The sequence below is a fragment of the Martes martes genome (genome assembly GCF_963455335.1).
Source record: "Martes martes genome assembly, chromosome: 3".
NCBI lineage: Eukaryota > Metazoa > Chordata > Mammalia > Carnivora > Mustelidae > Martes > Martes martes.
Window position 1 is genome coordinate 3,609,608 of NC_137890.1, and position 26,201 is coordinate 3,635,808.

Below are 26,201 nucleotides of genomic sequence, written 5' to 3' on the forward strand. Positions count from 1 at the left end.
TTGCATTTTGCTTGCAGATGTCTTTGTTAGGTCCATCTCAGGGCACGGGCATTTCCTACTTGGGCAACACTGTTCAAAGAACGGTAGTGTCTCCATTTGTCTAAGTGGTTATGGCTGGCGTACATGTCATCTGATTTTTGCATAATTTGTTTTGTAATTCAAAACTTTATTGAAATACACTAGTAAAAAATACTTCACCATTGATTGATTAGGTTTTCCAGGTGGACAGTCATCTGAGGTATGAGGATTTTGTCTAATCCTCCTTTCTACTTCCTTCCTTTAACACAACGCTTAAAAATGTCTGAATCTATTTCACAACGAAATGTGATGTCCACTTAAGATAATGTTGTGTGTGTGTATGTTCATGTGAAAGATTCCTCTCACTACTATAGAAAATAGATTTTGGGGGGGTGCTTGGGTGGCTCAGTCAGTGCAGCACCCAGCTCTCGGTTGCGGCGCAGGTCGTGAACTTGGGGTCATGAGATCAAGTACCATGTTGGGCTCTGTGCTCGGTGCAGAGTCGGCTTGTCCCTCTCCCTCTGCTCCTACCCTGCTTTCTCTCTCTCTCTCTGGAATAAGTAAAATCTTAAACAAACAAACAAACCAACAAAAAGGCCTCACGTTCCACAGATTAATACCAACAAGGTGTATATCCCAGTAATTCGTTTCAAAACAAGAACAAAGGAGCACCTGGGAGGCTCAGTGGGTTAAGCATCTGCCTTCGGCTCAGGTCATGATCTCGGGGTCCTGGGAGCGAGCCCCGTGTCCAGCTCACTGCTTGACAGAAAGTCTGCCTCTCCCTCTGCCTCTGCTCTCCCTCTCCCATGGCTCATGCTCTCTCTCAAATAAAGAAATAAAATCTTTAAAACAAAAACAAACAAAAAAACAGATTTGGAGTTGACTGTCATTGTCTTTTGGCACCTTCTAAAATGGCCAATTGATTTCTCTCTTTTTTCTCACTGATGTGATATAGACTAATAATTAAGGTTCCTGATATTGATTACTGAGTCTCTTTTAATGGACTGTATTTGCTAATGTTTTATTTATGCCTCTCTATCTACAAGTCAGATAACTGTCTATGCTTTTCTTGTATGGGCGTATCTTTTGATGTGTTACCAGCATAGATATGCTGGATTTTTAATTTTTCTATAAATTTTTGACAATGAGAATAGTTTTAAAAGAAGAATACAGAGACAGAAAATGCATCACCTTCCAATGTGAAAAAAGCAACTCTGTGACTTATTTACTTCAGATCATTGTTTTCAACCAATTTCACAGAAATTTGTAACATCCCCACGTGGACCCATTATTTTACCTCCTTTTCAAATGAAATAAACATGACCAATTTTGTGTCTCTCTTTTCACCCTCTCTTAATTTTTTTGAATTATAAACGTATACCTCTATAAAATATATAAACTATATAATGTTATGACTTAACATTATATAAATGTGACTTACCTTGCACCATTCAGCAAATTGCTTTGTAAACTCAACTGTAGATATACAAGGTCTGTTCCTACATATCCTTGGGTTCCTTTTCCTAGACTGTTACTCCAACTTAACCAGACCTGACTAATTTCTTTGTTTCCTAAACGCAGTACTTTATTTCCTTTTCTAATCACTTGCCAGTTTTGGAAACGTGTCAGTGAAGACCATGTACAGGTTCTTCTTTCCTCCTCCTCCTCCTCTTCCTCTTCTCCTCCTTCCCTTACTTTTTCCTCTTTAATGCACATATATGTGGGTTTCCCTAAGCCACAGTTTCTTGGCTTTGGGACTGCTGACATTTCGGGTCGGGTCTCATAATTCTTCATTGTGGGGCCATCCTGTGGAACATAGGGCCTCTCCTCCAAAGATGCCAGTAGCAATGTCCCCAAGTGTGACAACCAAAAATGTGTCCAGACACCGCCAACAGCCCCTGTGATTTAGGTTGTGTCCATGTCCAACTGTACCATCTATTACAAAACAGTTCGTCAAGTTGGTTTTACTAGTTTAAACTCTCATCAGGAGGCTGTGAGTGGCTAGCTCTTTGTGTTACCTGATTTTTCTTATTGTTGCCAACGTTCGCATTTTGAAATGGTATCTAGCTATGCTTTCCATTTGCATTTCCTTAATTACTTGTGAGCACGCACATCTTTCTGTAGGTTTACTGCAAATTTGGGGTTTCTCTTCTGGATATGCTGCCTTCTGAAACAGGAACAGGGGAGTTCTTTCATTCTTTAATTTTTGCAAGGATTTAAACAATTTCATGTGCTTTGAAGGTTTGGAGGTACATGCTTAGGGATTTCCTGTGTGTGACTCCTTCTGTGTTTGGGAATTGTCCTGGTTCTCTTGTGGTTATTCATCTCACTTGACTTTTCATTTCTTCTAGAGTCAGTTTCATATTTGCACGAAGGATTCTTATTCATTTAGTGTCACCACCTTTGTGGTTATACATACCCTGGTTTCTAGCACCAGGGGTCAATACGTAGTTTTCTAGTGAGGTTTTCATTTGCTTTCACTTCTGGATTTAGTTTCTAATTTTATTACATTGCATACAAAGAATATGCCCTGTACATTTTCTTAATTTGGGACCTTATTCACCTTTACTCTACAGCTTAAGAGATGAATAAACTTTTTATCATTTTATCTATTTATTTATTTCATCATGGTAAGTGCACTCCTTAACCCCTGCCCCCTCCCACTTACCTCCCCTCTGGTAAGCAGCAGTTTGTTCCCTGTAGTTGAGTCTGTTTTTTGGTTTCTCTCTCTCGTCTTTTCCCTTCACCCATTTGTTTCCTAAATTCCACATATGAGAATCATACAGTATTTGACTGACTTATTTCAGTTAGCATTATACGCTCTAGCTCTATCCGTGTTGCTGCAAATGGAAAGATTTCATTCTTTTTTATGGCTGAGTAATATTTCATTGTATGTATGTGTACATATACGTGTGTGTACACACACGCACACACACACACTATTTTTATCTCTTCATCTATCGATGGACACTTGGGTTGCTTCCACAATTTGACTGTTGTAGATAATGCTGCAAGGGACAGAGGTACATGTATTCCTTTGAACTAGGTTTTTGTATTTTTAAGGTAAATACCCAGTAGTGTACTTCTTGGATCGTGGGGTAGTTCAATTTTTAATTTTTTGAGGAAACTCTGTACTATTTTCCACAGTGGCTGGACCAGTCTGCATTCCCAGCGACAGAGCACGAGGTTCCCTTTTTCTCCACATGCTCCCAACACTTGTTGTTTCTTGGGTTTTTGATTCCAGTCATTCCGACAGGTGCGAGGTGAGAGCTCATGTACTTTTCATTTGCATTTCCCTGATGATGAGCGATGTTGAGCATCTTTTCATATGTCCGGGGGCCATTTCCTTTGGACAAATATCTGTTCGTGTCCTCTGCCCATTTTTAATTGAATTATTTGTTTTTTGGTGTTGAGTTGAATGAGTTCTTTATGTATTTTGGGTACTAACCTTTTATCAGGTATGTCATTTGCAAGTACCTTCTCCCATCAGTAGGCTGCCTGTTGGTTTTGTGGATTGTTTCCTTCATTGTGCAGAAACTTTTTATTCTGATGGAGTCCCAATACCTTGTTTTTGCTTTTATCTCCCTTGCCTCAGGAGACATGCCTAGAAAAATGTTACCACAGCTGATGTCAGAGAGAAGACTGCCTGTGCTCTCTTCGAGGACTTTTATGGTTTCAGGTATCATATTTAGGTCTTTAATCCATTTTGAGTTTATTTTTAGATATGGTTGATTTTTTAGTAAGTGTCTAAAACACAGTATTGATATGAAAAGCTATCATTTGCTCGCCTGATATATCTTTGCTCTTTATTTTACTTTCAGGCAATTTAAGCTCAAAAGCAAATACAGCTTCAGGCCTGTTCACTTTCTATGAATTTTATTTTACGGCGCTGCTATTTGCGTGGGCCATCACGTTAACGTAAATCTATGGATCTGCCCTCACACCCTCCTTTTACCCAACAAACGACTCCATTCTTCCTTTCAATTATTCATATATTCAAGACTTTCTATGTATCACAAGTTTTTCTCACATATGTTAACATCTACTCAAGGTGACCCCTATCCAAATACTGAACTTTCCCTACTTCCAGACGAATGCCACACAGCTGCTCAGGCATAAAAGACGTGGGATTAGATATTTTAATAATATAGGACATAAAATACTATATATAGCACTCTATGTAACATTCGTATAGAAAATGGCACGTAATAGAGAACATGGCATAATCCTATAACAACATAGTTTGCTATCAATAACTACGTCACTGCCATCACCGATGTGACATGCGAGGGAAGGTCGGCGCTCGCACGGGCCCCTTTGCCCTGTGCCCTCCTCTCATCCCTCTCCTCCAGGTTGGTCCTATGCCGTCCTCACTTTCCTCATCCCCTCTCTTTTGCAAGCTTCTCGTCCCTGTCTCCTTGGCAGTCCTCCCCTCCAAGACCGGGGAGAGGAGGCGGCCTGGGAGGGGAGCTCGCCATGCTTGTCTGGAAGAGCTGCCGCCGAACACAGCTGAGAAAAGATGGGCTGGTGGACGACAGTGGGGCTTTCTAAAATGACAGACGTGGGAGGATGGAAAGTTCTGGAAATCTCGCACAGCTGTTTCAGAGACAGCCCCTCCTGGGCAAGTCCTGGCCACTGCCCCGCAAGTGTGTCTGGTGGAAAGAACTTGATGGGGAAAGACGGCACAGCATGGAGGGCTCGCTGGGTTCTGAGCCGGACGGAGGTCTCGCCTTCGGACATTCCAGAACTCAGCATTCTCTGCATTCTCTTTACTTCCTTATCAGTGGAAATGGCAGGAAAGGTAGCCTTCTGGGGTAGCCCCAAGGACCCAGGTTGGGTTTAATTTCTGTGATGTGTCCAACACGTTCCCACCATGGCCCCGAGAAGTGTTCCTGCTGTCTGTCCTTTGGGTTCGTTTCCACACAGCAAAGTGTTTGCCCTGCCTGACTTTACCTGGTCTCAGAGGGAAATTTGCAAACCGTCATGAATTTTTGAAATATAAATACATTTCCAGGTCAGAAGGTCTTATCTGAGAATCAATTCAACAAGCTCGAGCTTTATTTAGGGCTCTTGGGGAGCCTGGGAAGGTTGGCACAGCACCTAACCCCCACCAAGACGGTGGTTCTTGTTAGAGTGTGTCCAAATCCCACAGCAGTGAGTCCCAGCACCCGGGCCATACTCGGTCCCATGATCCCAGAATCCCTGGCAAGTCCCCAAGGGGTGTGAGACATCGCTAAATCAGAGAGTTCTCCTGCCACTCTCCAAAGGAAGGCATGAGAGGGGAAAGATGCTAAAATGCAAATATAGCTCATCATCCCTCCCTCCTCACTTAGGAACGCCACTGGTATTTTCGCCAAGTGTCAGGCATCACCGTGCAGCCTGTGCTCTTCAGGGATGGGAGGGACCTGTCTGAAATGAGCCCCCATCAGCGTTCGTTTGTGGAACAGTTGCTACTTCTTTCCAGAAAGTGCATTAGAAAACACAACTCCTGTTTCCCTTCTGCATGGCTATTGGTTTCCAGACACCTGTCCCACGGGTCCCGTGTGTCCCCACAAACCCTCCCCCTCAGCTGGCATGTCTGCTTCTCTGTTCCCAATGCCTTCGCCCTCCTGGGCTCCTTGCGTCCACCTGCGGGCTCACAGCTCCTGCTTCCCGCCCCCCGCAGCCGGCACAGCCTCCTCACCCGCCCCTGGAGCCCTCGGTCAGATGCTCACGACACTCCTCACACTGTCACTGAGAAGGCACCTGCCGATGGCCTGGATTTTGAGCGCTCTGAGCGGCCTCCAAGGGGTGACCGTGTCCTTTCCTGCCACCTCACAAACGAGCGCCGTGCCTGGGGCCCAGGAGACGATGCTTCCTTTTGAACGAGTGAGGGAAAGATGAGGGGAGACCGGAGTCTCCTGGGACTGGCTGCCCACAGCCTCTGGGTGGTGGGTCTTCTGGGCCCCCCGCCCTCTGCCCCGGAGGCCGCTAGGACGCCTCTGCCCATTTCAGCTTGGAAGAGCCCAACCGGGCGCTGCCGGAGTGCAGGCCTAGGTGACAAGGAGGACTTGAGGCTTGAGCCATCTGGGAGGGCGGCTGTGCGTGGGCTTCAAGCCGTGGCAGTTACCACGGCCCACCCATGGCAGCAGGGACCCACTAGAGCCCCGCGGGCGAGGCCGAGATGGAGGCCCGCTTTGCTTGGGGGGCGTTGAGCAGGGCGGGCAGGAGGATGTAACTTTTGCTTTAGAAAGAGCACCTGACCCCAGAGCCGGGGCGAGGGGGTGGGCATGGTGGGGCCAGTCGGCTGAGGAAGCCGGGAAGGAAGGCTTGAAGAGCTTCAGGCAGGCAAGGCTGGGCACCAAGCCGGGACTGCAGTGGGAAGACGGGGAGAGGGAGCCAGGTCGGCTGTGCAGGTGGGGGCGCGGCGGGACTGGCCCGCAGACAGGCGCAGGCGCGGGAGGGAGCCGCACGAGCGTCGGCACCGCAGGTTCTGAGAGCCCCGGACAACCTGTGCCTCCCCCCCCCCACCCCCGGCTGGCGAATGGCTTACCCCGTGCATCTCTCCAGCCCACTCTCCCTTTGCTGCGTTGTGATTCCTGAAAACCAACATCCTGCAAGAACTTCATGGGTTTAAGGGTGAGTCGAAGCCCGGAGAAGGTGCCCCCGAAAAGCCGGGACCGGTGGGAGCACTGGCATTCCAGCAGGAAACATGCCCCCCCTTCGTCCTGCGCTCCCCTCCCTGCCCTCGGGGGACCCTGGGGCTGATGCTCGGCTAAGCCTCCAGAAGGACCCTTCATTCAGCACGTCCTGGAGACCCCAGGACTCCAGCCCCCTTGCTGGACACACACGAGCTTTCTTAGCCGCGGGGAGTCAAGGAATGAAAGGTCACGTTCAGAGCACCAGACCCGAGCCGGCACTTACTCGCTAAGAGGAGAGAACAGGAACAAGTGAGGCTGAACCCGCGGGCTGGGACACGCGGATTGGAACAGACTCGGGCACTGACCACGGCCCAGCAACCTGCACTCAGGGCGGAAGGTATGAAATTGGGATCGTGCCACACGGCGGGCCGTATCGCCCAGGACGGCCCACCCATGCGCGCCCACACCACGCCTCGCCGAGGGGGGGGGCACCCATCCTCCCAGAGCCCCTCAGTGCAGACCTCAGTGCAACACTCAGAGCCATTCTTCCCTCGGGGTAGCAACCCATGGACGGCCCCATGGCCCAGTCTGCTCTGGTCCCTGTGGGCGCTGACCTCCCTTCCCGTCCTCTGGCTCCTCCCTCGGCCACGGAGGGCTCCCCGCGGCTCCTTGAAGGCTCCGCACCGTCCCACCCCGGTCTGCTCCAGCCGCCCCCTCTTCCTTCCCGGGTCGTTCCTCCTCCCATTCCACCTTGGCTAACTTCCTGGCATCTTCGAGGCTCGCTGACACCGGCCGGCTCAGCGACCGCCCCCCAGAACCTCCCCCTGCACCTCGGACCCCGCATTCCCAGTCCCTGTCTGCACGCCCTGCCTGCTTCCTTCCGCAGCGCCGAGCACCCGGCACGCTCTCACTCGTGGCACCCACTGCTCCTCGTGGGTCCCTCTATGGGAACTTAAGCTCCAAGGGGGCGCGGACGCCCGTGTCGATCGCTGGTAAATCGGCAAAGACTGGAAGAGCTCTCGGCACAGAAGAGGGGCTGAGTACACACATGTCAGCTCTGGGCTATGTATTCTTGTCCCCAGAAACACCGCTTGGGCTCCAGATAAAGACATCCAGAGTGATGTCATGTCTCTCCTTGTTTGGGTTCATTTCCCACAACCTGGGGCTTTCCAGCACGGCTCTCAGGGTGTTTATTTTCGGAGTTGGCTGCTGTTCTGACACTGAGGTCTCTGTTCCTGAACTCTGTCAGCTAGAGCCTTACAGAATCCTGGAGGAAGCAAGCCTTTCTGCCGCCTGCCTCTGGTCATTTAGGGCCGTCAAGTCAAAACCTTTGTTGAAATACACCCCATAACCTCTGGGTTTATATACACAGAACTTGGTCCAGGTAGGATGCTGGCTGCCTCCGTCTTCCCAGCCAGACCCACAGGTCACACTGCAGGGTGTCGTGGGGATCAGGTACCTCGAAACGGAGATCTGGGGAGCTGGTGGCGTGACTGCCCCGGGCAGCAGCCGTGCGGAGCATGGGGAACAGAACCGGCCTGACAGGTCGTCAGCATCAGGGAAGGAAGGCATCCAGGAGGCTCAGGGAGCTTCGGGCAGGGGCGCGGAAGGCTGGGGTTGCCGGGGATGGGGGTGCAGAGGTTTGGGGGGGACTCCCCAGAAACCCAGACCGGGTCATGCTCGGTTGGAGAGTGCTGGCAGGTCGCCCAGGGCTCAGGGGGCCTCGAAAACGCACCTTCTTGCAAGCATTTCCTTCATGTGTTTGTCCCAGGGCACACATGTTTTAACACGCCGACTCCCGGTCGGCAACCCAGGCCTTGACCGCTGGCTGAAGAAGGTGCAGTCGCTGTGTGGGGAGGCCTCCTGCTGCCGAGAGCTCACCCAGAAGAGACACCAGGGTCAGAACAAAGCGAACAAAATGTCACCTAACAGCTCGCAGGTCAAGGCCCACGTCTCGGTCCGAGCTCAGTCTCGACCTGCAGGCCGGGAAGGACCGGCTTGGGAGTCAGTCCTGCCAAACACCAGGGCTCACGGCTCTGCGCGTCCACGCGTGGTGCGGTTCGCAGAAAGTCCTGTCCTGGCGGACTCCCCCCAACAAGCAAACACAAGGCCCAACGTGCCTGACTCTGCAAGAAAGCAGGACTGAGAGGGCACAGGGGGCAGGGAAGTGGGCGAGCAGAAGAGGAAGTGAGAGTGGGGGGCTTGGGGTCACCCTGGGGGACAGTGGTGGGGCGGGGGTGCAGAAAGGGGGGGCGTGGGTGGAGGGGGGCGTGAAGCAGGCCCAGTGGGTGGGCTGGGGGGAGAGTGGGGGTGGAGGAGGAGGACACAGAGGGGAGAGGGTGGGTGGACGGGGAGGACTGGGGAGGGAAGGGGCTGGGGGAGCAGGGAAAGGTCAGGGGTAGGCAGAGAGGATGAGTGGAGGGGGAGGGGTGGGGATGAGGGGAGCCTTTGGGGGCCCAGGGAGAGGGACCAGCCAGAGGTCAAGCTTCTGTCTCCTGTCCACGCCTGTCTGCCCTCACCATACCCCAATCATACCAGCAAGAGGGACAAGGGTCGTCAGTACCCTGGGGGGCTCTGGCCGCTGCTGATGAGCCAGAGGACTCTCTCTGGGGCCACAAACCTTGTGTGGCTCTTCAGCCTCTGCCTGAAACCCCCCACCTGCTGTTTGGAGATCAGCCTTTGAAAGGCGGAAATGTGATGTATTTAAGGGAGGCCTGGGCAAAGCCAGGGGACATTGGATGATCCCATCAATGTTGTCTTGTGTCCGGCTGCACGGTGGGACGAGTGAGATGACATGTGTCAGGTTCTCAGCACAGGCAAGTGTGGGGTCAGTCATGGTTTTAATTATCCGTCCCATGTGCCTGCCGGCTCGGTGGGGGGTTTGCAGAACGAGCAGCTTTAGCTTCAAAGAGCCCCTTCCCATCTGTGCCCAGAATGTAACATTAGATTTGCACACTCACTCACACACACATGCACGTGTTTTCACAGGGGTCTACGCAAGCATCCACATCACGGTCCCCGTTCAAACCCCACCCCGTCGTGGGCACAGGGCATGCCTGCTCGGACCCTCACGCGATCCGCTGGAGGAGACCCCGATCGCTGACCAAGCACACGTTCCCAAATCCCACGAGGTCGTCACCTCTGGTGATTAAATAAATGCAGGCTTTTTGACTTGTTTTTTCTGACTCTAGCCTACAGAATGACAAAGCATTTGAAGCATTCAAATTGATTTTCTGCCCCAGGGAAAATGTGAGACGGGAAGTTTTCCAGAGTGTTTAGGTTCTGTCTTAGGTTGTAACATGACACGCTCTGCTCTGCCGGCTGCAAGGGGGGACAGTGGAGCGGTCCCTTCCATCGCTGGTGGGAACAGCAGCCCTGTGGGGCCCGCCCCCCGCCCCCCTCCCCTCCACACCTGCTCTCAGTCACCCTCCCTTCTTCCAAAGGCTGTGCCGATTGTCATCAAAAGATGCACCCAGGGGCGTCTGGGTGGCTCAGTGGGTTAAAGCCTCCGTCTTCAGCTCGGATCGGCCCCGAATCCATGCTCTCTGCTCAGCAGGGAGCCTGCTTCCTCCTCTCTCTGCCTGCCTCTCTGCCTACTTGTGATCTCTGTTTGTCAAGTGAAGAAATAAAATCTTTTAAAAAAAATTTAAAAAAAAAAGATGCACCTAAATTTCACAACTGAAATATGTCCGAGTGAGGGCCAACCAACCTGCAGACTTGACGCACACCAGAAATTCAGGTCACACACAAAGACAGGGGGGAGAAGATTTCCCAAGGTCCCAGTCCTTCTGAGGGAGCCAAAGCTCTCATGCAAACCATGAGCTCTTGCAAAGCAATGACTCCTTCGGGTACTCACACATGACACTGTCACAGGTCCTCCCAGCGCACCGGCGAGGGCTGGCCCTGCTCTGCGGGATCCCGCGGCAGCCCCCACAGGCCACACATGTGCACCGACCCGCAGAGGCCGGCCCCCCTTTGCAGGAGAGCACGGGCAGGCACAGCAGCCTGCACGATTCCCCCAGACTGCCGAGGCAGGGTCGTCTGATGCTCTGTCACTGACTATTTACCAAGTGCAAAACACAGGCACCCCCTTGGGAGCACACAATCCCCCTGAATGTCAGCAAGGGCAGGACGGGACTTCAGAGGTCACGTGGGCGTGGATTTTGCTAACCGCTCCTCAATAATCAATAATCCTACTGATTTTGGCAATGTGGTTCCATCAGCCGGACAAGGAACAGCATCTCACCTTCCACCAGGCTGTGGCTGTCCCATGCTTCCTGCGAACTACAAAGGGCACCTGGAAGACGTCTGGGGAGAGTGCGTGTGGGAAGCACCGATAAGAGAGATTTTACGTGGCATGGTCACCGACTCAGTAAGGGGGACGCCAGCCAAGAGCCGACGTGGCTAGAGTGGGAGGGACGGCTCGCCCGGGCTCACCTGTCCCACAGAGATGGTCGCTCCACCTCTGACCCAGAGCAGGCCGGTATGGGACCGGCAGGTGCCAACAGCAGACGACACAGGCCAAGCAGGGACGGGACCGATGACGTGACACCTACTACCTCTTCGCCTGACGTACATGGGGGACGGGATGCAGGTCACACCTGAGTGTGGGAGGCCGCGTGCTAGTCGCATGGGTAGGTTTGAAAAGAGGAAACAGATCCTCTCTCTCTCTCACATGCAGGACTGGGACCGAGTCCCTGTAAAATAACAGGGAGTCACCAAGCAAACACCTGAGTGCACTCTGTGGCCCTTCTCCACAAGCTCCCTCAGCCGGCCAGAGTCACACCTACAGAGGACAGCACCCCCAAGGGCGCAGTGATGGCCCTCCAGACCCATGCCCGTCTGCCATCTTGACAGAGTTCTTCATAATCTAGAAGGCAATAAAACAATTCTTATTTGTGAGGCGGAAATAACAGAGATGAGAGAGACGACGGGAGGCTGAGAGGACGGAGGCTCTCGGGAGCGCGAGTCTGTGTCAGACACGAAGGCACGTGCAGAGGTCACTTCCAGTGCGGGCTCGCCCGGCAGTCCCGGTAAACATCACTGCCGTGGTCCCACACCCACACAGACCAGAGGACATAAGCCACAACTCGTTATCCCAAACTTTTGGAGATAAATATGTTCTACTAGTCACATTTTTAAAATAAATTAATGTAATGTTTCTATTGCCAATAAGGTTGGCAGTGCACTTTCATCAGATATTTTAACTCTGGGAGGAACCGTACCGATATCCCCAACAGGCGAGAAATGCATGAAGATTATAAACACACTCATGTCAATTCACGCTTAGATTCTGCTTCAAACGAGCTCACGTGGTTAGTCTTTTCACCAGCACATGAGTCACAAATGCAGTCCTGGTTTTTAGGACAGTTTGTAGTTGGGAACTATGAAGAATGCATCAAAGCTCTCTACCACAAATTTTTGCATTTAATTTACTGACTAGGAAAGCAAGAGACAGAGCATTTAACTCTCCTAATATGAGAGTGGATTTCCTTTCCTTTCTGTTTTATTTATTTGAGAGAGACAGAGAGAATGAGAGCGAGCGAGCGTGAGAGGGGTGAGGGTCAGAGGGAGAAGCAGACCCCCCGCTGAGCAGGGAGCCTGATGCGGGACTCAGTCCTAGGACCCTGAGACCATGACCTGAGCTGAAGGCAGTTACTTGGCCAACGGAGCCACCCAGGTGCCTGGATTTCCTTTTTCTTAACTGAAAGATAAGCACGGTGACTAACTACCTAATGTCAACGGAGTTTATTTCGTCTTTTAGTACAAAACTAGATATTCCCTTGACTGATGCTCTACTCCACTCTGAGACAAGAGTAGAGAGAATCTCAAAGAACGGGTTAACAATCTCTTCCTTCAAATTCCTTATGGACTCACCAGCCCTGTTTCCTCGGATCACCGAGAAGACTTTATTTGATAGGACAGAAAAGCAATATCTATGAAATATTTCTGAGCTACGAGGTTTCATAGTTAAATGGGTATTTACCAAATACTCATCGGACATGAGTGTGAAGCATGAGATTGAAAGGGCAGGGAAATAAGAGTCTGTGCAGACAGGATGGCGGGGAGGCCAGGCCAGCCAGGGAAGAGAGAGGATATCAAAATGGTCAGCACATGGTGTTGCATTTAAAGAACAAAGATGGGGGTGCACCTGAGTGGCTCAGTCGGTCAAGCATCCAGCTCTTGATTTTGGCTCAGGTCGTGATCTCAAGGTCGTGAGATTAAGCCCTGCATCAGGCTCTGCATTGAGCATGGAGCCCCCTGGGGATTCTCTCTCTCCCACCCTCACCCCTGCTTCTTTCTGAGCCCCTGAGTGCACCTTTTCTCTCTCTCTCTCTCACTCTCTCTCCCTCAAAAGTAAATAAATAAAATCAAATAAAGAACACAGATGTGAGAATATTTGGGGATTAGCTATCTTCTTTTTATACTGGCGACTGGGAAAGTGAACACAATCCAACTGGCATTTCAAGGAACAGAAACAAAACTCTGAAAAGAGTGTAAGAGTCTGGTTATGGTGAGAAAAGGTAGGTTTTCATCCGTTTTCTTCACATCATGAGGGTGCAGACTATGGAATTAATGTTTTTGTGTCAGAACAGACCATCCATTCCTAAGTGCTAAGGCTGGCTATCACTCTCCCCAAATGGACAAACAGTGGTCCGTGGTAAGCTGTTCATCACTTGGGTTCTGGAGATGGACCGGCGCATCTGAGCGTCTGAAGTCCCCAATTCCTTCCCACTCAGCCCTGGTCAGTGGCATATCCTGTAGATCTCAGTGTGCTCTTCGATAAAACAGGAACAATATCAATATCTACATCATAGAACTGCTAAAAGAATTAAACAAACTAATATAAGTAATTACCGAGCACTGTGTCTGGGACTTGCTGTCAGTGGAACATTTAATACAGTCTTACAAGTAGCTTCTTGTTGGTTTTCATGCCTGTTCATAAATGTATGCATGTTTATTCATATGTGTGAGTGCACCCTTAAAATTCTGACCATGCTATTATTGTCAAAGATCTGAAGAGAAGAGAGTTATAAAGTTGAATTTAGCAAATGATTTTCTAGCTCTAGTAGAGGCGCTAAAAGTTATCTGTGATGCAAGTTCACATATCCAATAATTTCTAAACTATTTATAAACTAATGGAGAACTGAACAGATCAGAGTTCAAATATCACCTCTGCTCTACACTGGTTGACCAAGGAAACGCAGCCCTCTGGCACCCCGTCCATGACACGGGGAGATCGGTTACGACCTTCCAGAATTATCAGGAGCAGACAAAGAAAAAGATCTGTGGGAAGTGTTCAGTCAGTGATGGCTTTTGTTAGTTTTGGAAGTATCACAGTGGCAACCATAAGGCTACCATCAATTAAAAAAAAAAAAAAAATGATGTCACCATGTAACACCCATCAATGACTTCAAGTAGAAATCTGAATTTTTAAGGTATATTTAGACATCAAAATTCTCATATACAAGCTACTTAATAATATTGGAGATTGGTGGGTCATAATGTTTGGGGTTTTTAAAAATTTTTATTTATTTATTTTATTTTAGAGAGCGAGTGCAAGTGGGGAGAGGGGTAAAGGGAGAGGAAGAGAGAGAGCCTCAAGCAGAGCCCTGAGCCCAGCACGAGGCTTGATCCCACGATCCCAAGATCACGACCCGACTGGAAACCAAGAGTCAGATGCTCAAACAACTGAGCCATCCAGGTGCCCTTCATAGTATTGTTTCAACTTTTAACCCCCAAAACTATTTGGGGGGGAAACATGCATAAAACAGAAATTATATGGAAAAGCCTTACAGTTTTCGCTTGCAGGCCCCCCGAGATACGTCTGCATTACTCATGGTCTCGTATATGGGTAGCTATTTGGAACAGCTAGTTAGGAAAACCCACAGTTACCCCGCAGGGCAGAGCTCTGCCCGCCGCCCGGGGTTCCTGACGGCTGGGTCCGGACACTGGGGCGGACCCTCCTCCGGACACAGCTGGAGCATCACAGAGTCAAGGGAACAGGCTTCGCGCGGCTCTTTCCTGGTGCCCAGATTCCCCGTCTGCCTCTGCCGTTAAACAGCTCCCGACCTCCACCCTTTCCCCTTGACTCTCGGAGACAGAAAAGAAGAGCCTTAGCTTCCTCTCCAGGGTTCCTAAAGTGTGGAAGCGAGGGCCGTGTGCGCGACCTTCTTCTCCATGTTGGGAAACACGCAAATAAACAGGTGTGGGAGAGAGGAGGGGGCAGAGGCTGAGAGAGGAGGTAGTTCTGCCCGAGGGAACACGAATCCTTTCTTTTCCAGTGAGTCAGGCCACCCTCCCCATCTCCCTCGCCTTCTTTTCTTTTCTTGTTTCTTTCTTAAACGTGTCGGTGTTGCGTATCTGACGCTCGCGAGGAGCTCTAATGAGCAGCACGTTTGAGGCCGCACATACCCGACTCTTCGTCCACTAGACTTACGAGCTAAATGTCTTTGATTCAGTCACATATCCGTGCTTCAGACTTATTATAAAAACAATTTAGAATACCCTCCCGCAGGGTTCTGAACACTAAAGAGGGAGAGCGTGGTGCCTGATAACCATGTGGTTTTTGTTTGTTTGTTTGTTTGTTTTTTGTCTTCCCCTCTCTCTCCTCTTCTGGGTACATATCACTCAAGAATAAAAAGAAGGAGGAAGCCCCTGCCCTTGACTCTGTGCTACTGGCTTTCCACAAGTGGAGTTTACCTGACCATTCCCAGAGGTGACCCAACCCTTTCTACATTCCCCATATTATAACCTTCTGCTAGGATAATGCAGTCTCTAATGGCTTAAAATTTTCATTATGCTACCTGACAAAGAAGTAACCCCAAATTGCTTTCTAAGGTAGAGGCGACAAAATCTACAATGTTGTAAGTTAGTTTTGCTTAACTTACTTTAAATTAAAAAAAAAAATGTACACAAACATGTGTACATGCTTTCACTCGTATTTTCCTTAATGATGTCCTTGACACAAAGTTGAAAGGCAGCGCTTGCCAATTTATAGGCAACACTACCCTGAACACAATACAGGGTTAAGTCTAGAGTCAGTAGGACGTGGACTCAAATCTGGCTCCTGGCTGACCTGTGTGTCTTCCTGGCGGGGTCTGCCCCATGTGCATATGGTCCTGTACCCTCTGCTCAGTTCCAGGTGAGGATTCAAAGGCACAAGGAAGATGACGCTAGGACAAGGTCTAGAACGTTGACTGGTGCTGCTCCTTAAGCTGTATGTACTATAGTGGTGATTACTAAGATAACTAATAATAGGGGCGCCTGGGTGGCTTAGTGGGTTAAGGCTCTGCCCTTGGTTCAGGTCATGGTCCCCGGGTCCTGGGATCAAGCCCCGCATCGGGCTCCCTGCTCAAGTGGAGAGTCTGCTTCTCCCTCTTCCCCTGCTCATTATCTCTCCTGTCTCCCTCTCTCACTCCCTCTCTCTCTCAAATAAATAAATAAAATCTTTTTTAAAAAAGGTAACTAATAATACAGTCCAGTAGAAATCAATTTTGGTTCCTCTTATCTTGAAACTTTGTCTTGGGAGCGCCTTCAAGATTTGCTTGCCCAAACTATGTGGCCAAATAAATCTTCTACTGTATCACAAAACCCAGAAGAGTCATCCTCAAAGAATATTTAAGTTGACCCTCACCTATGTTTTAATTGTGCGAGACTTTCTCAGAGGAAGTTAAATGTGCATAATAAATCCTTAGCCCCCCCCCCCCCAAAAAGAACTCTCCCTGAGAGTTCATTGCCACAGCGTCTCCTGTGACAGGTGTGCTCTCAGGCAGCAATCACAAGTTCAAATACTCGATGAGTCAGAGTTTCCTTTCACTGACACACAAGGTTAGAAACGGGTCACGCGCTCTGAGTCCACGGCTGCTTTCAGGTTATAATTCAAAATCTGACCTTTTCTGAAAATGCTACGAAGCAGCATCACCATCCCTTCCACCGCTCATCAGCAGGAGGGAAGATTAGGAATAACCAGTCTGCATCTCAGAGCCCAGCTGATCTGGGACTAAACCCATAAAGGCTGTTTCGAGGAGGCTGAAGATCAGCAATTAATGACTCTTTCTAACGTCGATTAAAGCTCCATTCTCATGAACACCGACTATATTGATTCTGTACAAAGGAACTCGAAATAGAACTCGAAAACCAGACAGCCAGGAAACGAAGTAAATCGTAGGAGGAACCCTAAATCCCTAAATAAACAAGAAACCTCCTTCCTTTCTTTTCCCCGCTCCCGACCCTGTGGACAGTGCGCCATCTAGTGGTACCTCTTGATAAACGCAACCTTATTTCCACCGCTTCCAAGGTTCCTTGTCACCATTGTTGTTGTTTTAACAATCTGTATGGGAAGATCCTTAGGCAAAGTGTTATAAATACTGTTCCCATGCAGCGCAGCTATAGGACCTCACGTCTGTACCATGTACGTTCCCCAGTTAAGCGAGGGCGCTATCTGCTTGTTCTAGGTACCCTTCCAACTTCACAAGCCGCAAAGTATTTTTAGGTGCATTTTTCACGGAAATAAACCTCCATAAATTTTCATGTGAGACTTTGAAAACTTTTAGTTCCAAAAACAGAGTCAAAGTTTAAAAAAAAAAAACAAACCGCTTTTGTAGCTTTAACTCTAAAGCGTCCTCTCCAATGTTTCCTTCCCCTTGGAGTTCAACGAGGTAAGCGCGGAGGACGGACACCGAGCATGCCTCCAGCTCCCCGTCACCGTTACATGTGCTTTTCATGTGTCGTGCAGATTATGAGCGGGTATTAATGGAGAGGAGAAAAGGTGCACCTGGAGGAAGCAGGCTTGCAATTCTTTGCAGCATCTGCCTTAAGACTCAACATACTTCATCGACATCACCGCACGAGTTGCCCTGTGGCGTGGGCTTTGATAAAGAAAAGCATGTTCCGATGGTCTACTTAACAGACAGATTTTCTTTTTAAAGAAAATCAGATCAGTAGATGTGACGGTACAACAGTCCTCTTCACAATAATATGTGTCCAGTGATCTTTCCCAGATCTACTGAATGCTGATTTTAAGGAGGAAACTCAGAAGGGCCACCAATTTGTGAAGAGTTAGAAAGGTAGCAACTTGAGATTCATACTGCTGACTGCAAACAAGCCAAATGATTTCAAAAATTACGGTCCTTAAGGCACATCCTTACCCAATAAAGATTAGACCCCAACCCCAACTCATGTATCAGACAAATACGAACTCCTTGAGACTTGTCAGCACACTGTAAAGAGTGAGAAGATCCACACAGCACAACCAGCGTGATTTATAATGCCTCGTAACTTGCAAAACAGCTTGTTTTATTATGAAAGGACATTATGCCTGTGAAATTCTCATTGTACAAATGTTCCAATTGATCTTTTTATGAATCTGGGGTTGTGGTGTGTATTTTTTATTGAGGAATGTTGTTTTGTTCCCATTAGATATTTAGAATACATTTTAATAAAATAACCTCTTTGTTCAAGGGACTTGAATGATTCATGATTTTCTGAGTTCTTTCCTGTTGGGGCTTCTCACAAAGCAACCCCTGACTGTTTGACTTTCTAAATAGCCCGAGTGATTCCAAACTCTCTTTAGCAAAGAGAGATGAATGCTGGAACTGGACCTCAAGAAAGAAAAGCTTGCTTTCTCCCCCGCGCTCACACACTTGGAGTGGCGGGTCCAAACCTCAGAACCAGAAGTTCAACTGTCTTTGCCTGGCAGATTAGACTCTGGTCCTTTACTCTTCGGGGTCTATGTCGAAATACTAAGCGCACGTGTGCACATACACACAGACACACTTCCTAAACCAATTATCTGCTTTCGACATGTTGCTGTTGCTTGGGAGCAAGATTCGGAACACAGAAATCCACCAGACGTTTCTCCCTCGAGTCTCCTCTTGAACCCCTGACCCGGGGTTCCGATCTGATGCTTTTCCTCCCAGGGAGAACGTCTCCCACTGGAGATGCTCTGTGTAGCGAAACAAAGGCTAATTCCAGGGAATGGGGTTTTAGCGAGGCTGTTAGAGGCCATATTCCCTTTGGCACAAGCTTCTTTATAGTTCTGGGTTTGATTTCTTCCTTTATGAAATGAGAGGATTTGATTTAAAAAAAAAAAAAAAACATTTCTCGTGCCCTAGGAACTTAAATTTTCGATTTCTTTTTTTGTTTTCTTTTTTTTTTTTTTTTTATGACTTTTAACTGAGCTCCCATGCTCCAGTACTGGTGTTTTTTCTCCTGAATTTCTGTTGTTTGGGAGCAGAATAGACCCCTGAAGTCCTTTGCTTTAAATAAGACACAATTTTGATAAGATCTTAACCTCTTGACTACTCTTCCCCATTCAACATGATATACTGTACCTATACTCCCGGATATAATATCTTCAGAGAAATGGGATGGGAGTAGTTAAGAATGTCATGGTGAGTTAGGAAACGGCAAATTCATCCTTTTTCCCGGCCCTGTGCCCCACCGGCAGTCCCGCCTCACAGCAATGGCCACCATGGAGGCTGCCTCGTTTCCTCTCCACCCCATTCCAGGAACTCAGCACCCTTGAGACCCCGCCACCCCTCAAAACCCCTCACCTCTCACGTTGGCATCTCCACCCTGCAGCCCCATAAACTTCTCTACCTTGATGTCTTAACCAGCAAGACCCCTTCTCCAACCAGCCACGGATCTACCAGGGAGCTCGGGTCAGCACGCCCAGCGCCCTCTTGCTCCCGTCTCCCGAATGGGGCTGACTCTCCTCACTGTGTCCATCTCCTTCCGATCCAAATCTGGACCCGTCTTCTTGGGGAGATGCATCGGATAGGGCAGGCGGCAGAAACGCACAGGACGCAAAGGCATCCCACAGCTCACTCCCTTCATGACTCCCTCCCTCCCATCCCATCCCACGACCGATGCACCTGCATCTGAGCCAATGCTTTCTGCCTCCAGAGCAGAAAATGAGCTCTCCAGCTTATGTGTGTGGTGTGTCTTCATCCTCCATGCAATTTCATCGGTTACTAATGAATAACGATTGCCAAATAATACTTCCCATTATTTCAAGACTACCAAAGGTTAGGGATGCATAACTCACGTTCTACCCAAGATACCCGAAGGAATATAAAAGTTTATAATGCACTAACCATTTAAATCTGATTTGACAATCAGGAAAACAGAAACATAACTTCATACACACACAGACACATGCTCAAGCCCCAGCATTCAGTAATAAACTGTTACAATCTTGTTACACCGAAGGTTATAACCAACACTACCCAATTATTCCCTTTGACTCACCACTTCTTCTCCAAAAAATAAGAAAATTTAAGACTGCTAAAATGCCATCGCAACCTGAAGACAGAATTACTACATAGAAAACACGCAGTCACTTACCGGTGCGCACGTAAATTACTCAGGTGAAGTCCATATTTTTCTTCAGCTGATAGCCCATCCATCAACAAGTAGAAAATGAGGAAATTGCTCTGGCCAAGTGGTTGTGAAACCAGTCTGGATTTCTCGAGCATATATGTATAAATTCTGGCTGGTTAAAGAAAAAATAAAAAGCGATCCCGTTAAATGGCATTACTAGTTCCATTTCCATACATTTTCACAAACTAATTAATTGCAAGATATAATAAAACAGCCGTTTTCAAACACAGGACTTTTGAAAAATATCATTAGCCTCTATTTCTTAGAGCAGTTTTTAGGTTTGCAGAAAAATTTAGCAGAGAATCCTGACAGCTCCAACGTACCCAGTCCCTCCTCGCCAATGCATGGTTTCCCCTTTAGTGATATCTTGCATGAGTGCAGTAAATTTGTGAAAACTGAGGACCCAACACTGTTATGTCATTATTAACCAGAGTCTGTAAAAGTGTGTTGGTGCTCCCTCTTTGCGTTGTACACTCCATGGGTTTTAAGAAATCCGTAATACCACGTATCCCATACAGACTTATTGCGTTGCCCTAGAAATCCCAAGCTCCACTATTCTCCCTTCCTGCTTCCCTAACTCCGGATGCCCACTGTTCTTCTTCCATGTCTCCGTCGATGGACCTTTCCCAGAACGTTGTACATTTAGAATCATGCAGCATGTGAACTGTGTAGGTTGTCATCATTTCCATTTCTTTCACTCAAGAATATGTATTTAAGGTCTTCTTTGTCTTTTCACGGCTTGATCGTTTACTTCCTGTAGTCCATCATATGCACACACTACGGCTCATTTATCTACTCACCTATTAAAGGACATCCCGGTTGCTTACAGCTTTTGCCATTATGAATGAAGCTGCTATAAACATTTGTGTCCACATGATGTGTGGACATAAGTTTTCCACTCAGTTGGGTAAATACCGAGGCATGTGATTCCTGGATCGTATGGGAAGACTATGTTTAGCTTTGTGAATACCACCACGCTGTCTTCGGAAGTGGCCGCACCAGTTTGCATCCCCACCGGCAATTAGCCGGGGTTCCCGTCGCTCCACGACCTCCGGCCAGTCGTTAGTGTCACACGCGTTCTGAATTTCAGGCATTCTAATACGTTTGCAGTAGTAATTCCTTTTTGTCCTAACTCGTGTTTCCTAGATCACCTATAATGGGGAGCATGTTTTCACATGCTTATTTATGTTCCTTTGTGTATCTTCTTTGGTAAGGTATCTAGTTTTTTTGACCATTTTTTAAAAAGTGGGCTGTTTGTTTCCCTGTTGCTGAGTACTAAGAGCTCATTGCAACTTCTGGCTAACAGCCCCTTATCCGTTGTGTTTTTGCCAATATTTTCTCCTTACCCGTGGTTCATCATTTCATTCTCTTCACAGTGTCCTGCACAGAACAGTTGTTTTTAACTTTAATGAAGTCCAGCTTACCAATTATTCCTTTCATGGGTTGTGTTTTAGTGTTATATCAAAAAGTCATTGCCAAACACAAGATCCCCTAACAAAAATTTATCTTATATTATCTTTTAAGAAGTTTTACAGTTTTGTTTTTGCAGTTAGATTTATGACCCATTTCGAGTCTTTTTTTTTTTTTTTTTTGCATGTGAATGTTGTGCTGTTCTAGCCTAAACTGTTGAAATGATCATCATTTCTCCATTGAATTACCTTTGTTCCTTTGTTAAAGACCAGTTAACTACATGCATGTAGGTCTATTTCTGGGCTCTCTGTTCTGTCCCATTGTTCTAATGTCGATTCTTTCACCAGCTCCGCACTGTCCTGATCCCAACAGTTTTAGAGTAAGTCTTGAAGTTGGGTAGCACCAGCCCTTCAACTTTGTTCTCCTCTTTAAATTGAAGTTGTGTTGCCTATTCTGGATCTTTTAACTCTCCATATAAATGTTACGTCAATATCCACAAAGTAACTTGCTGGGATTTCTATTAGGATTGTGTTGAACTTCTAGATCAAATTGAGAAAAACGGATATCTTAACAATATGGAGCCTTCTTATCCATGAACATTGAATATTTCTCCATCTGTTTAGATCTTCTTTGATTTTTTTTAACCAGAGTTTTATAGTTTTCCTTATAAAGATCTCATAAATATTTTGTTAGATTTGTATCTAAATAGTTCATTTTTTGGTGGTAGTGGAAATATCGTATTCTGCTATAGACCCCAGCAAGTATTACTATTGACCAGACCAGAAGTGTGTAGGGCCACACTAGAGAAAGACCAAAAACATAGACAATAGTCTCTCACTGTTGCAAACACTGCAAGCAACCCACTGCAGGAAAGGCAAACATGACTTGAATTTATGCTGACACAGTTTAATACATAGAAGGTATGTTAGGAAAATTTCAAGACCTATACTAAAATCATATAAAGGAGCCAAGTCATGGCTTCTAGCCTGGTAGTAGATAATGAAACAGAAGCTTTGATAATAAGGTTTATATCCCAACTAATGAATAAGACAGATGATGTGTTTATTTAGTTTTTTAAAGATGTTATTTATTTATTTGAGAGAGAGAGAATGAGAGAGAGAGAGAATGAGAAGGGGGAGAGGGTTAGATGGAGAAGCAGATTCCTTGCTAAGCAGGGAGCCAAAGAGGGACTCAATCCTGAGACTCCAGAATCATGACCTGCTCTGAAGGCAGTCACTTAACCAACTGAGTCCCCCAGGTGCCTGGTGACAGGTTTATAAAGTAGCACATGCCCAGGGTGAACAGTATCTAGCCATCTTGTGGGTTTTGTGAACTCACATTTACAGTAGCAGAATACCTAATATCCATTATTTGAGGTTTCCATCTCTAAACATTACAAAAATAAAAACAAAAATAACCCTTGTCATGAGAACATGTTATTGACCTTTTATTTCATAGAAGCTGAACAATGACAAAAGGATAAAGGATGGGAATCACAAGCCTGATTTTGCTTCTGAGATAGGACTAGCAAGACAGAAATTACTGTCAATCAACATTTATGGTTAAATGTTTGAAAGGCTGAAAATTCTAGTTTTTCTGGAGTATTTCTTTTACTTGCAAAACAGTAAACGATTAAGTGTTCCAATTTCAAATGCAGCTGTGAATTACTGTAGTTTCCCACTCTGAAGTAAGGATCCATGGTCAATAAATAAATAATTTTTGATCAAAAGTGGCAGTTCCTTGGAAGTCAAATGGACGAAATTATACCCTACATTTGAACTAGATACGTCACCTTGTGTAACGAGTCTGCCGATAATTATTCTAGAGTCCTGCCTCCAAAAGGAAAAATGTGAGGTCTCCCAATATTGGTTTTATATAGCAAATCTACTGGAAAAAAAGGAACCACTAATATGTGCTTCCCTCTGGTAAAATTTGTTAAGTGGTCAGTTCAGCCCATCATAATGATTATCAGTGCCAAAAGAACCCAAAAAAACACAAAACCTCAAAATTAATACTATTAGGAAAAGTTGTCTTACTAAAAACCTTTTAGAAAAGTTGTTGTAAGTGCATAAACAAAGTCTCTTTCAAAATAATCCCTTTAATTGGTTGCCCAAAGCTGATGCTAAAATTAGAACGGGGTATTATAGTTTCTTTCCCATCACTCCTTGAGTATGAAATCAGGTGAGAATTTCAAGGAGAGGTCTTAATTACTACACTTTCTTTCCTCTCTTTTTTTCTTTCTTAAGCAAATTATTTGCTGAAAACATTTTCCATGTAGCATTAATAACATAAACCCTGTTCAAGACAATGTTTTCTAAAATCACACTGGAAATAAACTGCAATGGTTGTTCCTACGCATTATTTTTCAGTGATCAACCACGGAAGTACTGAGAGGGAATGGAGAGCTGAACAGTTGTCTCCTGACCATCACGCTCTGTATTCAGAGAAAAGGCTGATCCCACACCCATTTGTCCCAGCCAAAGTCCAAGCTTCCTGTAGAACAGCATTCAAAACTAATCAAATTCCACATCATAGAGTGACTTCAATACCTTTAATCTAAATTCAAAAACAGTGTAATTAGTAATCATCCCAGTCAGCTCATCTCCCGCAGTGAATAAAATTGCTGTGGGTTAGCGGGATTCTGATCAGTAGGATTTTGAAAAAAACAAAAAACAAAAAAAAACTTAAAGGAGCTTTTAGCTAGAAGAAAACACAAAACAACCAAAAATTCAAATTTCTGTGAGACTCTAATATTCTTCCAAATGGAGAAAATGCCAGCCTTTCTGCTGTGTCTGAAATGACACTGAAATAAAGGCAGGGAAATTATAGGTATGGAGTTAAGGAGGTTTGACTCATTCATGTAAATGTCCACACAGAAGGAAACGGCTAACTGGTTTTTTTTTTTTTTTTTTTGACTTCCCAAGACCTCCTATATGCTTTAAAAGATGTCTTATTTCAGGAATATTCCTGACTAGAAATAGATCTGTGATCCTCTATCTTTCTGGAAATCTACATATGAGTATGTTGCTCAGAAAGTTCTGGCACTATAAAGATATACATGTTTGCATAATATGCAGTAAAAGTATTTTACAGACATACTAATTTTTCTTCAATTATAAAAGAAAATGGAAGAAATAAATCTCCTCTCCTTCAAGAAAGACAAATACCTACCCTTATGGCCCTTCCCTTCGCCTTCCAGAAATTTCCAGCACTCACTGTCACTGCCCCACTCTTCTACTTATAAATCATGACCAGTTGGGATCTCTTCCTAGAGCCCCATCATGTCTTCAATTAGAAGTCACCCAAAGCATACTATTGCTTAATTAGTATATCCAAATATCCTCTCTTTCACTCTTAGGTATTTCTTTTGACTTCATTATCCCAAACTAACACAAGGGGTGGTATGAGGAAGGTGCCTCAAGGAGGATCCCAAGGGTGGCTCCTGGTCCTAAATCTGACATTGCCAATCTCCACCTTCCCTGAACTTCAATGTCCCCACACTAATGTGGGGATGGAGAGACAGAAAGGTCCCAGGCTTCCTCTGGCCTCCAAGAGGAAGGCACCACCATTCAATGCACTTGCGTGTACCAGGCCCTGAGCCGGGGGTGTTTGGATGTTGGCCTCCTTTAAATTCTGTTGTCAGCCTTTTCATGTTGAAACCCAACTGGCTTATCGCTACTAAAAGATGCTGCTCCTCAAAGGAGATGAGATGAATTAAAGCACTGTGGAACTTCTTTAAAATGTCCGATCGAGAGTACAAAACTAAAGATAACTGATGATGCTAATAATGAAGATGAAGACGATTATCTAAAAAAAACCCACAAGCAAAAGCCCTAATAGATTTTCCATCCCATGTGTTGTAACTGTAAGGTTAAGTTTCCTAAGTAGATAACATAGCCATGGCATATGCATTGGGAGGCATTTCTGATTGTTAGTAAATTTCAGTTTCCGCCTAAACAGATGTGGGTGTCCCCAGGCACAGGTGAGTCAGAAGCCCAGTACCCTCCCTTCCCACATGCGGGCTCTGTGCCTGCCTCCCTCCGCAGACCTTCCACACACGGCCACTTTACCAATCTCCACGGAACAGAGTGGGTACTAAGGATGCATAATATGGTTCTATTCTTGCCATATGTAGTCTGTCATTATGAAGAGGAATTGGCTCTAATTTAAAAAAAAAAAAAAAAGTCCCAGAGTTAAATATTGATAGCTTTCCTGATCTATTTACACTCTCAGTAATTTGTGTTCTTTGTGGACATGAGTGAGTCCATGATGGCTTTACACAATTTCCTCCCTGATGTGAAGAATGGTGGCCTCATCATACTGACGCTTCACATGCATTCCTTAGCCTCATTGATCCTACAAATACTTAGCAAGGCCTCGCTCTACTCTGCACTGGGCAGACTGGATCAGCACCACCAATGGGCTTTTACCCCACTAGGAGACACAGACAGCAACCGACCCAACAAATCATGAAAAGGACACTTCTGGGTTTTGACAAGTGCTATAGAAGAAATAAGTAAGGAGACAGATCTGGGGATCCAGGGTCACCTTTGAAAGAGTTTGGGGAAGAAAGAGAGGTTTCTCTGAAGAAGTGACCTGCACTGAACCCAGGACAGTGAGAGCTGCCTGCCCATTCCAGGAGAAGAGGTAAGCCTCCTCCAGGCAGCGGAGAGTGAAAACCAAGCCTTGGCCTCATATAAGCAAGGAACTTAAAAAGTCGGGTGAGGCTGGAGAACGTGGACCAGGTGGGGTGGGGGGACAGGGGAG

At 46.6% G+C, this 26,201-nt stretch overlaps 1 protein-coding gene across 1 annotated transcript in view; it reads right to left on the bottom strand.

The window, feature by feature from the left end:
- Positions 1-26,201, bottom strand: part of MYO16 (myosin XVI) — a 442,217-nt gene that overhangs the window by 236,616 nt on the left and 179,400 nt on the right. Inside the window, exon 15 of the mRNA XM_080798962.1 lies at positions 19,989-20,136. Within this exon, the coding sequence (XP_080655088.1) occupies positions 19,989-20,136 (148 nt within the window). The remainder of the gene's footprint in view (positions 1-19,988; positions 20,137-26,201) is intronic.